At 34.8% G+C, this 15009-nt stretch overlaps 2 protein-coding genes across 2 annotated transcripts; one reads left to right on the top strand and one right to left on the bottom strand.

Annotated features, from left to right (window-relative positions):
- The first annotated feature begins 2632 nt into the window (after positions 1-2632).
- On the top strand, positions 2633-5055 carry LOC141721131 (cytochrome P450 85A1-like). The gene is given in 9 exon segments (XM_074523891.1): positions 2633-2756; positions 2758-2955; positions 3090-3239; positions 3325-3570; positions 3662-3748; positions 3843-3921; positions 4407-4513; positions 4607-4731; positions 4858-5055. Coding segments are annotated over 9 exon segments (1152 nt in total). The 5' UTR covers positions 2633-2684; the 3' UTR covers positions 4946-5055.
- A 1768-nt stretch (positions 5056-6823) lies between these two features.
- Positions 6824-14630, bottom strand: LOC141721130 (tRNA (guanine(26)-N(2))-dimethyltransferase 2-like). The gene is made up of 13 exons (XM_074523890.1): positions 14360-14630; positions 12234-12512; positions 12004-12091; positions 11321-11442; positions 10125-10264; positions 9931-10003; positions 9759-9847; positions 9487-9592; positions 9186-9398; positions 8276-8470; positions 7935-8012; positions 7192-7393; positions 6824-7057 (listed from the first exon to the last, which is right to left on the bottom strand). Exons 1-13 carry the CDS (start codon positions 14501-14503, stop codon positions 7017-7019), a joined length of 1770 nt encoding a protein of 589 aa, XP_074379991.1. The 5' UTR covers positions 14504-14630; the 3' UTR covers positions 6824-7016.
- Positions 14631-15009: the final 379 nt, after the last annotated feature.

The raw sequence follows: 15009 nt of genomic DNA, 5'->3' as shown, positions 1-15009 counted from the left end.
GTACATGTAAACTATTAATTATGGAATTATTGATTAAGATAAAATGCAATAATATAAACTATTAATGCGGATAAAATAAAATTAATATAAAATTAATCATAATTTGTATACTTTTAATGGGAAGTAAACTTAACTGTTATTTAAATCAAAATATTTTTTGTGAACACAAATACAAACATGAATAAAATTATATCGTTCAGATAAATTGATAAGCCGGGCATTCCCGGCCCACCAAGCGAAACCGGTGGTTTCTTGGTCACGACCAGATAAAGGTTCATTCAATTATATAATCTTTTTAAAATATGTATAATTAAAAAAGTCTTGAACATTTACGTGTATTGATATATTTATCATAAAATTATATAATTTTAAAATTTTAAGTGAAGAAATTTAAATATTCAATTAAAATTATTTTTTCCCAAAAAAATATAATATAAAGTCTGGGGTATTGCATGTAGAGATGTACAAAAGGCTCACCGAGCCGGGTTTTGACTAAGCCTTAAAAAGTCAGGCTTTGATCGGGCCGGACTTTTTGGGCTTTGATTTTGATCGGGCCGGACTGGGCCGTGCTTTTCGAAAATGCCAGAACCTGTTGGGCCGTCGAGACGGGCTTCACCGGGCTTTTTTCGGGCCGGATCAGATTGGGCCGAGTTTTTTTTCAAATGTAAATCGAACCGAGTTTTACTAGAGATTCTGAAGACTACATATGCTAGCAACTAGATCATCGTAAAAATGTATTAGTTTGCATAGAATATTTTATGAAAATATTTAAATTCAACAAAAAATAAGCATTTTATAGAATAATATATTTTATCAATGTTATCCAAATATATAGAGTGTACTTACTATATTTTTCCCGCATGAGTTGACTCAGTTGGTTAAAGAGGAGGATAATTATGCTCTTGATCACATGTTCGAATTCCACGAGAGGAGAATTTATGATTATGCGTCCTCAGTCAGAGCCCGTGTCTTAAATGCGGTTTACCTTGGTTCACGTGGTTTGCAGGCTATTGCGTGAGCCCGTAGAGTTTATCCAGTGCGCATCCCTAAGGGTAAGCGGCGACGGGTTAACTACGATAAAATAAAAAAAAGTATATAAATATTGTTATTAATCACAAATATATATATATATGTGTTTAAAGTATTATTTATATTTATAATAAATATAAACTCATAAATATATAAGAAAATTTATTAGAATAATAAGATTTTAACCGAGTTTTTTCGGGTTTTTAATCCGGTCGGGCCGAAAACCGGGTTTTTAACCGGGTCGGGTCGGGTTTTGTCTAAAAATATAGGGCCCGTCGAGACCCTAAGCCCGGATCGGGACCGGGCGGGCCGGGCTTACACCGAATTGGACCGATTCAGATTTTCCGGGCCTGACTTTTTGTGCATCTCTAGTTGCACGAGTTTCGAACTAGTAAATATTAATATTTAAATCAGGACAATCCAGTGCTACATGTCATCATCCATATGCAGTATACAGTACACCCTCCGTGTGCTCCCAGTTCCCCGAGACTGTGAATTCTAGCAGCTCGTGCGAGACTGAGAAAATCAGTATTCATGCATAGTGAAAGTAACAAAAGTTTGCCAGTTTTTTTATCAATGCTAGAGGGGGGCGCATAAAATATTAATTACTTGATGTTTATGACTAGGGTCCCTCCCATGTAGGGTGGCATAGTTTTGGCGTATTAATCTACAGACTTTTTTTTTATTCTCTCTCTCTCTCTCTCTCTCTCTCTCAATCTCTATGGCAGTCCTCAGGCCTATATATACACACACGCTTCAACTATCTTAAACCAGAACAGAACATCTCAATAAGCCCATGCCATTTACAGAACATTTCTCTCTCTTTTTCTCTCTCACCCCCCTGCAGAGATAGATAGTTTTTAAAGTTGAAGGTTTTTAAAGAAGAGCTGCTTCAATGGCTGTTTTTATAGTCTTGTTTGTTGTTGTTTTAGGACTTTGTCTCTTGAGTACAGCTTTGTTGAGATGGAATGAAGTTAAGTACAGGAAGAAAGGCTTGCCTCCAGGTACTATGGGTTGGCCAGTTTTTGGTGAGACCACTGAGTTTCTCAAACTTGGCCCTGCTTTCATGAAAAACCAAAGAGCAAGGTAATTCCCCTCACACACCTGTACTGTATTTGACAAGTTTCGAAATCTCGACCCCGTGTAAAGGGCAGTCAAGGGAGATACCACTGCACCAATAGGTGTTAAGTGATTCTTTTTCCTAGTTACACATACCCACACACCCGTCTTGTCTTGTCTTTGACAAGTTTCGAACTCTCGATATCCCGTTAGGGAGGCAGGAAGATGACACTAGTGATTTTTTACTTGTATGATGTACATATTGTGTTTTAAGTGAAATGTTACAGGCTCTGTCTGTCTATTTAAGCCTGTTTTTATTTTCACATATTTACTATTTTTAGTGTCCTGGTGTACATTTCTTTGTGTTTTAGTGGTCCAGGATATGAAAAATAGTTCTTGTATGGTTTACATTTTGGAGTAATTTTAGTAAATATAGGACTTACAGTTGTTTCCAAATCAGTACTACTGGCAAATGATTCATGCTTCCTCTGTAATATTCACTACTATTAAGTAGTTTTTAATTAAGATTTAAATAATTTTACAGGTTTGGAAGTGTTTTTAAGTCCCACATATTGGGTTGTCCTACAATAGTTTCTATGGATCCAGAGCTCAACAAATATATACTAATGAATGAAGCAAAAGGGCTTGTTCCTGGCTATCCACAGTCCTATGCTTGATATACTAGGGAAATGTAATATAGCAGCTGTTCATGGCTCCACTCACAAGAACATGAGAGGGGCATTGCTTGCTCTTGTTAGCCCTCCTATGATCAGAGACATTCTTTTGCCGAAAATCGATGATTTTATGAGATCTCATCTCAGTAACTGGAATGGCAAGATCATTGATATTCAAGAAAAAACCAAAGAGGTACTTATTTCACTACAGAATAAAGGAAGCATACAAGTTTCGAACCCTTAACATCCTGTAAAGGAAGCGAGGGAGATACGCTATACGTAAATTGCTCTATTTATGCCTAAATTGGTTTTTATGAATTTTTACAGATGGCATTTATGTCCTCACTCAAGCAGATTGCTGGTTTAGAATCAAGCTCAATGTGTCAAGAGTTTATGCCTGAATTCTTTAAGCTTGTTTTGGGTACTCTTTCATTGCCAATCAACCTTCCCAATACCAATTACGGTCGCGGTTTTCAGGTATTTTTTGTGTAAATTATCGAAAAATTCATAAAAAAACAAGATGAATGGTTAATTGATTCATGTTATGCAAATTTTTTAACAGGCAAGGCAGAACATAGTTATCATGTTGAGAAAACTGTTAGAGGAGAGAAGGGCCTCTAAAGAAACACACAATGACATGCTTGCTCATCTAATGAACACTGATGAAAATAAATACAAGCTGAGTGATGAAGAGATAATTGATCAGATTATTACAATATTGTACTCTGGTTATGAAACTGTTTCAACTACTTCAATGATGGCTGTCAAGTATCTACATGATCATCCAAGAGTTCTACAAGAACTCAGAGTAAGTCATCAACATAATCATGTTTATCACTTTCAGTTACAGTTTTGTTTTGAAGTTTAGTTTGTTAACATGGTTATTGATTTTTTTACAGAAAGAACATTTGGCAATCAGAGAGAAGAAAAGGCCAGAGGATCCACTCAACTGGAATGACTACAAATCCATGCGATTTACGCGCGCTGTAAGTGCATTAGAACTTAATAAAACTACTTAAACTTTCGCATTGCTAGCTAAGCATATTGCTAATTATGTTTATTATGGTAATGATGTTGCAGGTGATCTTTGAGACCTCCAGATTAGCTACAATTGTTAATGGGGTTTTGAGGAAAACAACTAAAGAAATGGAACTGAATGGTGAGTCACTAGGAAATTAAGGATTAAAAATTTACATATATAAATTGTTTCTTGCTGTACTACTGATTTATGGGCTCAAGGAAATGTGCTATTGTACTTTATTAGCTTTTTTCTTATTAGAAATATATAAAGGAGGGTATGTTTAAATTAATTGTCTATGATTTAGGATCATCAACCTTTCAAAAACCCTACATATCATGATCCACATGGTATACCTACCATGCCAACCAGGACATTTTGATCATGGTCCTACTCTTGTTACAGAATTCGATAAATTATTGTCTTTACGGAAACCACCTCCCTATAACTCATCGTCAAGATCCGAGTTCAGATATACCGAGAATGTTTGGTTTAGTTAAATAAAACAAGGGAATCAAGGGATTGACAGAACAGAGGGAATTATTGAGTAGGATTCAATATTATTGTTCAGTCAACAGTACTACTGTTAAACAGCTAATCTGACCTCATTTTCTCTGTTTTTCCAGGTTATGTAATTCCTGAAGGATGGAGAATATATGTTTATACTCGAGAAATTAACTATGACTCTCGTTTATATCCTGAGCCACTGACATTTAATCCCTGGAGATGGCTGGTTAGTGAGGCTCTAGCATTACTAATTAGTTTTGGTTACTTTTCGACATTTTTGAAACATGAGTGACTAATTTGTAAATTTTGTTAAATGCAGGATAAGAGTATGGATGCTCAAAACTACTTTTTTATATTTGGAGGAGGTACTAGACAATGCCCTGGAAAGGAACTTGGAGTTGCTGAAATTTCAACTTTCTTGCATTACTTTGTAACTAATTACAGGTAACTAACTATCCACAGTACCCAACACCTCTTCGTGTAGCGGTATCTCGTGGCTCCCTTTACGGGATGTCCTGCTGTATCTCGTTCTAAGTTTTTACTGAATGATGTAAATAACTGTAAATGCAGATGGGAAGAAGTTGGAGGAGATAAACTGATGAAATTTCCCAGAGTTGAAGCACCAAATGGGTTACATCTTAGAGTTTCAGATTACTAACTAGTGTAGCTAGGTAAATATGTACAGAAGAGAAGCTAGGAGGATATAAGAGTGAATGAGGAGATTGTACAATAATTTTCTAACTTAGTAGTAGAAATTAATTGAAATTATTTTCATGCTTACCTAGGCTAAAGTTGTCAAATAATGATAAAACTAATTAAAAAGCTAATCTGAATATTATTTTTCAACAAAATTATCAGAAACCACGATAATATAGACCGACTACGATAAATCGACTATGATTAAAAAAACGGAAGTTTATGATAACCGGTTATGACAAAAATGATTTTTTTGATAATATTCTCGTCAAAACAAAAACGAAAAATTCTTGTGAACTGAGTACGACCTAACGAAGGTGTGAAAATGTCTTTCTCCAAAATTTGTAAATCATGAGTGGGACTGAACAATGTGGAGGAGAAAAATCTCGATAGGCTAGGATAACACAATAGACTAGTAGTAGGAGTGTATTTGTGCATGGAGGGCAAGAGCTCAAATATCAAACAATGACTGATAGTCAAGAGTCATACATAAAGCACATGAAGAAACATCAACTAAATAAACTGAAACCATGAAATGAAAACAAAGTATTCTGTAACAAGAAGAGATGGAATTGACAATACATGCCATGTCAAGAACAAAGAGAACTACACAAGTACATTTCACATTCATATCTTTGCCTTATCCACACTCACACACACCAAACATTAATATTACTAGGGTTTGTCACAAACACAAATTTCCATGGCTTAGTTTTAATAAAATGCGTTACGAGAATAATTTGGTACAACAATTTGAGAGAATATCGCTGAAATAACTGATTTCGTCCCTGATTAATGACGTTGCTTAATTTAAATAAATATTGGTCTAATCTAAGATCTTTAGAGGGAACTATTGGCAAATAATAGACCATTGACTAGATGTAAGGAGCAAGAAAATTAGAATCCTGCACTGACATAAGCCTGAACAATTGCACCCCCCAAATATGGGGTGAAGATAAGATAGGAAGTGTGAGGTAAGCAGAAAGAGGGAACTATATAGGACTGGAATTGACATTACTTAATGTATTTATGGGTAGCACTGGACCATGGGCCAAAGAGGGCAGATTAAGTACCTATAAGGAGAAATGGAAGGGGAAAAAATTGCATGGTGACATATAGCCTATAGGACCATCCATTTTTTCAAAGTATTATGAATGCAAACCCTAAAAATTATTTTACTTGCACAAAACCAAACCAAACCAAACCAAACCAAAGATACCGGTATATCCCGGTTATAGCAAATCATGTCGAGAGTAAGATGTATGCTAACTATAATCCTACTCCGAAAAGTAGGAAGACTGTTTCCGTGAAGATCCCCAACTTACAAAAAGAAGCTCATTAACTGTGTGGTGCATATATTTGTGAAGAAATGGGAAAATAGTTTTACTAAACATGTCTCGAGCTTTCTTATACATAATATTTGATACCTTTGATAAGGGTCAATTTAATGTTTTAGCTTAGGTGGATTTAATGTTTACCCCTTTTTAATAGCAACAGGCTACAATATTATGTAATTTGATCACATCACAAATTCACAATACATAATGCAGTCTGCAAATGGATACTTATAGCTGCTACCCACTGTAAATTCTGCCCTTCTGCTTTAAAATAAATATGCGAGGGGGCTCAAGCTAGAGGCCCGTGAACTTTAATTGCAACAATGAACAATCTAGTTAACAAAAAACTTAACTATAGGTTGACATGCCGACCCATTTCCATTTTTTTTTAAAAAAAATTACTGCAATGTAAAAGGCAGTTCCCTAGTATAAAATATTCCAATAGGCTGCTAATGCCAAAGGCAACAAAAAAGTAGTCAAGTTCACTTGCAGCTTAGTTCCCGTTGAAATAAGAAAACAAATGAATATATAATGTTACAGAATTTAATTATCACACTAGCAGTATAAAACAAGAATCTAATGACAATAAAAGTAAAATAAATAAATAAATAAATTTCGCGAGGCTTCAAAATTCATGACACTGGCATACAAATGATTCTAACCTTCAGTTTTGTGAAGGCACCTGCAATATATTACTCAACTGGATGGGTAGGCTGAGCTTACCAGGTGGTCTCTCTCTGCAGGAAAATGCAGAAATGCTATCAGAGACTTGAAAGAGCCCTAAGCTGGTTAAGGGCAAGTTGCTAAAATTGTTGAAAGATGCAGTCTTTATGTTTTCACGAAATTGAAGGGGTGTCATCTGCCTTCTTACGCTTGGCCTGAGGCTCATCATCATCTTCATTTTTACTGATCCCCTTTAGTGCTTCTGGACCCAATAGAGACACATGCTTGCTGGTGATGGTACGACCTGCCCTAAGCTTAGGACCCCAGTGCCTCTCCGGATTTGGAAGGAAGCGTGCAACTTTCTTGGCTTGTGCCTTGCTAAGGGATGCAGCAGCTCGCGCAAAATTTGCCTGTGGAGGAAGAAAACATAATGGGTGGTTGGAAAAACTTTTAAGAAATAATAATAAAGTTGTCACCTGTAAGCCCGGATTATCACAATGTACTATATTTGGTAATAGTGAATTATAGATTTAAAAATAGACACACCCTTGCCTTTACCGAGATTTGAACCATCAACCTCATGTTACACAGAAATTTTAACTCCACTCAATGTTTTTATATAGTAAAAGATTAATAGCACCCTGATTCTTACAAAGATTAACTCGTGCCTTTACTGAGACTTGAACCATCGGCCTTGTGTTCAGATTAAAAAACATTTTTAAAAAAATTATGAAACATGTCTGCAATGCTATACCTCAGCAATTCAGAATTCTCAAAAAAGTAGGACATTGGACGAAGACAAGAAGATGCAAACATATTTGATCCTACTAGGTGGCATCACCTTGCAAACAACAGGACTGGGATATATATAAAAACAGAAGGGAAAAGGGTGTCTGATTTTAGATCTTTCACATGAAGTTAAAAAAAAACTTGTTCATGAAAATATAATACCTGAAGTGTTGGTTCCTTGGCAAGTATCACACTTCCAGCTTGATCCGGTGCTTGAGCTTTAACAGGATGATTTTTTATCTGACACAAAAAGATTTATCAGCTCTAAAAAGCTATATACAACCTCATGTTTCAAATACAGACGTCCCAATCATATAAAGAAATGATCTGTTAATGATGTTTGCTTGAGATACCCTTCTATAAAACCAATACAAATATATGACATAACTCAAGAAGCACCTTGATTCCTCCAAAGATTAAATAGACCAATGTACTTATTTTAGACCTACTTTTGACCTAGAACCAAATAAGCAGCAGAACTTATATAGAAATACAATTCTTACCCAGCAACGCATGATATCCCAAATGACATCCATCGGGGCATCTGATTTTAATCCTAATGGATTAACATGAGTTCCTGATATGCGATATCCAGCATTGATAACAGCAGAGCGGAATATAACAGCAGATGGGGAAGTGCATTTTAGTGTCGCGCAGAGATTGTGCAAACTCAGGAAGAGAGGAACATCTGGGAGTTCCTGGGTAAAAAAAAAAGCATAACAGATGAGCAAGGAAGACAACACATGCAACTGCAAAAAGGAAAGACATGCAACAAATATTTGCACATTTCAACAATCCAACACAAACAATATAAAGAGACACAATTAATAGTCCAGTAATACTTTGCGAAATTCAAGAACCCACTTCCAACGATATCAAATTGGCAAAATTTATTAGTCTGCCTCTAAATGACAAATATGATGTGTCAAAGAAGTTTAATAAATTCTTCTCATTGTACAATCACAATATTAAGATGTAAATACACAGAACGTATCAAGATATTGATTAGGCTGTCATACTAATTTCAGAAGCATAGCAGATAAAAATAACAGTGCCAAAAAAAGCTAGGAGAATACTATTTTTTTAATGAAGTGAGGACATTGTTGTTAATATTGGACCAACAAAAAAAGAGACAGCATGCATAGGGGGAGATGTGTATCTCTGTGAATCACCAGGATGAATGCTACTAGCACTGTGGAGATTAAAATATCGAGGAAAGAACTCCAAAACTATTGGCACTGTGGTGATAAAAACTATTGAGGAATGCTATTGGCACGGTGTCAAAATCATGAAGAGATGTTAACATTAATAAATGTAGTTTATGATCATTAATCATGAGATAATAGTAAATTAATTCAATTAGTCCTTGAGACCTAATTTTTAACTTCAAGAGGTTTTTAGATATATACAAACCTCTGATATTGTTGTCAATACCGCAGAAATTCTTTCATATGCGGGATACCGATCTTTCATAATTTTAACAGCCTCTAGTATGGATGTAACCCATTCTTGATCATGGATTGGAGCAGACCAAATGGGTCCACCCATATTGTATGATTTACCACAGTCGCTACACTCTTGAGGAACAATGGGACCAAACCCAGGTAGATATCTTACACTGTTATTCTGAAGAGAGAGCAAATAAAGAGAGTTAGACATGACAGAATCACAAACAAATTAATAATCTCGATACCGAAATACTGAACTACCATACCTTGGACACAGTCCTCCCAATTGGCTGAAGATGAAAAGAATCACAACCAACACATTGGTAAATGTATGAGAGCTTAAGAGGGGTATTCTTCATTGCACTTGCCGAACTGTAAACAATAACAAATACACTAGTCAGTACTCGAAGTAACCTGCTGGCAGCACAGAACTACAAAAGCAAATTATACTTGTAAATATGGGATGAGCAAACCTAGTGGTTAGTGCAAAAACACACCAACCCCCCCCACCATCATAAACAAACAAACAAATACTTACGTGTATATACGGACAAAAACACGTACATAAAAGTCCATCTGAACAGACAAGACAGGAACAATATATCGTTTGTATCGATTTGCATGGCTCTGCAATTGACATAACATATTCAGAACTCTTCGAAATGTAAGAAATAAAGAATTTGCTTTGTGAGTACAGGTGCTTCGAGTACCTCAATGCAGGCAAGAAGGATCCGCAAAGCCATTTCGTGGCAATATTTTCCTCTCAAAGGATAAGAACCGTATCTAGTTACACAAGCAGCATTAATTAGCACACATTTTAGCTCTTTTGTCTCTTCACAAGTATAATGTAAACTACTGATATAAGTTTACTATTCGAACCAAGCCATAAGGAATGGGACCTTACTTTGAATAGCAAACCTCTCCATTACCACCACAGAGAACTGCCATATCAGTCGCAGTACACATCAACATGCCTCCATCAACAACTGATTGAACTGCAGAGTCCAGGAACACAGAGGGTGAACCATAAGGATCAAGATCAACCTGACATACAGAAAGGGAACATTAAAGGTTAAGAAACATTACATAAACATAAAATAACACTGTAATATTATAACTGAACATGCGTTAATTTGTAGTCAGTCAATAGTATGTGATTTGGGCAAAATATAACAAAAATTCTAAGCTCAGTTAAAATTCAATTTTAAACTCCAAAATATTATTACCCAAAATACTTGAAATTCCTAAATAAAATGATAATATACTAAAAATACTAGGCTAATCTAAATATAGCATAAAAATTCTAGACCAATTTAAAAATCAATTTGGTCTCCAAAATATTATTACCCGAATTGCATTGAATTCTATTTAAATGCATATAATTACATAAGTTATATTTACACATAGGTACTTACATACAATTAATTACATTTATAAAATATGTAACAACAATTTTATGATATAAAATGTTTTCACTTTCACAATATGGTACAATTAATTACATTTATAGAATCACACTGAGTCCTAAATAAATACATATTTATACATACACACACCAACATACAAACACTCATACATAAAGTTGGTTACATTTATGTTCATTTTCCAATACTGAGAAGGGTGTCTTGCATGGGTTTTATGTATGCTTGTTATATACTCCCTCGGTCCCAAATTACTTGTCCACCTTCACCTTTACGCGTATTTTAAGGTGCATTGACCGGATATTTCCATTAATTTTCTTAAAAATTTCTTTCATGAATAAAAATTCTATCTAAAATATTTACAAATTTGAAAAATAATCAACGGAACTATGCGGTCAATGCACCTTAAAGTATGTGCAAAAGTCAAACAGGACAAGTAAATTGGGAGGGACGGAGTATTAAACTTCTGCAGATTAATCAAGTACAAGTGACTAATACAATCGATTTTTCAAAATTCCTTCCCAAACACAGAAAATAAATAATTTCAATATTCATCTGCTGCTAGCATTCCATCAGTTCAATAGTTAATATTGTAAGATATGTTAAAAACTTAGGAAGTACCACAAATATATAGAGAGAGAAGAGGTTGCATAATATACAATAAATAACGGTAGCATACCATGTCAAATTCATTAGGGTGTGTGAGCATATAAACTCGAGCATCGGCAAGTTCTGAATCTACTTTTGCAGCTGCCACTGACCCATTAAATGCAATATTTCTTTTACATGCTTCAACAGAGGCTGCAAGAAGAGTAATGGTTATGGTTTTGCAAGTAGTCCAAATTATGTCATAAAGGTGTGTCTTAACTTGAAACTAATACATTTTTTTGAAAGAAACACAGGACACAAGAACATACAAATTAAATAATTTGCATAACAAAAAAAATAACTAAGTTTACAAGCCGCAAATCAGATATTATAACTTTTAACAATACATAGACTCTGTGTGGGAATGCTTCTGTCAAGGTATTTAGGCAGAGTGTGTTTAAGAAATATGACATGTCATCACTTTTGTGCAAGCTATTGGTTTAATAAAAAATTTATGACATGCTATGATTTTTGAAAATTTGGTATTAGACCGATAATATTTTGGGCATTTACCTCTGTTACAGTATACTACTTAAATTCACTTCTTATCAGACGTTTAAATGTTTACCGAAACTGATATTCCAGGTAAACATCGTTATATATTTGATGGATCTTTTAAAAAGTTAGCAAGTAAAAGTGACATACTGACATATGCTACAATTATTGCCCCTGTTTGGAAATATGAAGAAAATACATTTAGAGTCGTGCAGGTACCTGGATCATTGTCCACCGCTACAACTTTGCCAATTCCTTCAACTTCACGTGCATACCTGAGAGCCCTCAATCCTGAAGCTGACAAAGCCTATGAATACACATAAAAACCTTTGCATTAGTTAAGCTATTTAGGAAGAATAGTGCAAACATAGTATTGTACATTAATGAGCAATCACATGGTTCATAAACCAAACATTTCACGGGAAAAAATGAAAAATATTGTTAGCAACCTCCAACACTCTTGGCGGCTTGAGTTCTTTTCGAACTTTTTCTTGGGTTTCACGTGGTTCTTCTGAGATTTTACATGACTCATGAGGAGGTTCTGAAACTTCACATTTCCCATTTACGATTCCATTAACAGAGTTGGCAGGTGCTTTCGGTTCAGAAGAGGGAGTTTCTTGTAATGTTGGTGGTGTTTTTTTCCTTCTTGACGTAGGTGCTTCATGTTCTTGTTTACGTTTGGATATAAATGCCCTCAAGACAGCAATAGATATATCTCTGTTGTTAACCTATTGTTCAAAAAGTTCAGATCAGAGTCATTTTCCAGTACTACACAAATACCAAAAAGAAAGAATAGAACTTGTATTGTTTGTTTACACATGGTGCTAGGAAATGCAAAAATACAATAACACCTCGAACGCGCCTGCAACACACACTTCATTTATTTTTAAACGGGTCTCTCAAAACACTCACATACAACAGAAAAGGTATGTCAAAACAGAAGACAGTACAATAGCCTTTATTTAAAAGGATGGTAAATTTCCGTATGTCATCTATAAAATCCCGCCTACATATATCAGACTTCCAAGAAAAATTGATAGACGAAGAAGAACCAAAATGATTACTTTAAAAATAATAATCACTATTATTTGACTTCTCCATAATGAAGTTACAGAAAGCTTCATTCCTTACTTTAGGCTATATTAAGTAATTCAAAGTTACATTATTCATTTTCTAAGCTTAGTTAGGAATCAAAATTTGAACCTCATATATTCTCTCAAGCAGAAGCAATAGAACATTGCGACAATTCACTAAGATTTTCCATTTAGTTCAATGGGTTGCTACACTGCAGTGCTCGGCTGCTTACCATACTTGACAACAACAATTCAACTTCGAATTCCTGCTTTACCAACTACTGGTTCGACCATGCACTTAAGACCAGATAAAAGTAGGAAGATTAGGTAACCCATTATCCAAAAACTTTACAAGAGAGGTGATTACATCTAATTCATTACACTTGAAGACTGGAGAACACCCTAAAACTCATTCAACTTGGTGGATGTAGCACATGATTTGTGCCAGAGGAGGACCATTGGTTCAGATTAAATCTGAGAACTGTTATGGTGCCCAGATTTCAAACTCAAGACTTCTTAGTAAAAAAATTCAATTACCAACCATATCAAAGTTACCAACTACTCCAAAAGGACTTGAGAAGTGTATCAAGTTATGTGCATTTAATCATTAATAAAGAGATAACTAGTAGATTATTAGCTGTCAGGAATACGGATGATTTGTTCCATGATTGTGAACTCTTATCCCAAGATGTGGTGCCGCGTAATGACCTTATAATACAAATCTCCATCTTAGGCTAAAGTACTATATAAACGTGTTGCATTATACTCTCTTTCAGAAAAAAAAACATTTGCATATTCAGGATTAAATTCATTAAAGTTTACTCATAACGATTTTAATCAAAAGATCTTAACCCAAATGATAGATTTCTTGGTAAAAAAATAACTGCGCCAAAATTATTAAACAAGTGTTGGATCTTCCTACCAAAACAATACACAACTGGTGGTTTTTTGGTTCAATGGTTATTTTTAACTCCTTCTCATGCCCTCAGAACAAAAATCCCATCTGATAGTAAAAAATATAACTTGCGCCAAAGTTATTAAACAAGTGTTGGATCTTTCCTACAAAACAAGTACACAACTGGTGGTTCTTACGCTTCAATGGTTATCCTCAGAACCTCTCTCTCTCTCCCCCTCTCCCTCCCTCCCTCCCTCAGAGCAACTAGAAAGAGGTTATCTCTCTCTCTCTCTGTCTCCCCCCTCCCTCTCCCTTCCCTCTCCCCTCCCTCTCTCTCTCTCTCTCACTTTCTCTCTCCCTCCCCTACCTCTCTCTCTCACTCTCTCTCTCTAAATATCCTAAAAATTAAAACTTTACACTGATTACAGAAAAACAGATACAAACAATGCCAATTACCTCCTTCCCATACACTAGTATATACATAACAAAACTAAAAAATTAATAAAAATCTCATCTTTATTCCCAATACACACCAACCAATAAAAATCCAATCTTTATCAAAAACCCATCATAAAAAAAACCCAAATCAATCAAACAAAATCAATACCTGGGCTTTATTATAAAACACAGCATTCTTGGTATGCATGAGAATCTCAGCTTCACCTTCTTTGATAATAGTGAAATCATCTATATCAAAAGTGTTGCCTTTGCTTGCTTTTTGCTCTTTTTGCTCTGCTTTTTCACCACCCATGACTGAAAATAAGGTACTTATTTGAAGCTTTTAAGGTAATAGTGGTGGTCTTTGCGGCGGCTGAAGAGAAAAGGGTTTATATTGTTTGCAAGATTTGATGTCAGAGTTTCTGAGAGATTAATTTTATGACATTATTAAGGTTTTGGTTTGTGTTTCGATTTTGTTTATATTATAATATTTAAATCAAATCCTATACAAATTATAATATTTCAATATATATATATATATATATTTCGCAATTGATGATGTTTGAGAAATTGTTAAAAATATTAATTATTCTAAGTTTTTTGTGATTTTATTATTTTGTGAATTTTTTTATAAAAATACGGAATCAACCAAAATTAACCAAAATCAAACAGATATTAAACTAGCTAGCTGAATGGAGTTTTTTTGGTTGAATTTGAGGTTGAGTGTAATTGCAGAAACTCGTCAAATGTTGCATGCAGTTGCATACAGTTAATTACGGTTGCCAAAAACCGTATTTTAACAAAAAAATTAAAAAATAG

The sequence above is a fragment of the Apium graveolens genome, chromosome 4 (genome assembly GCF_009905375.1).
Source record: "Apium graveolens cultivar Ventura chromosome 4, ASM990537v1, whole genome shotgun sequence".
Classification (NCBI taxonomy): Eukaryota; Viridiplantae; Streptophyta; class Magnoliopsida; order Apiales; family Apiaceae; genus Apium; species Apium graveolens.
Note: the sequence above shows the minus strand (reverse complement) of the source record. Positions and strands in the feature narration are given on the sequence as shown.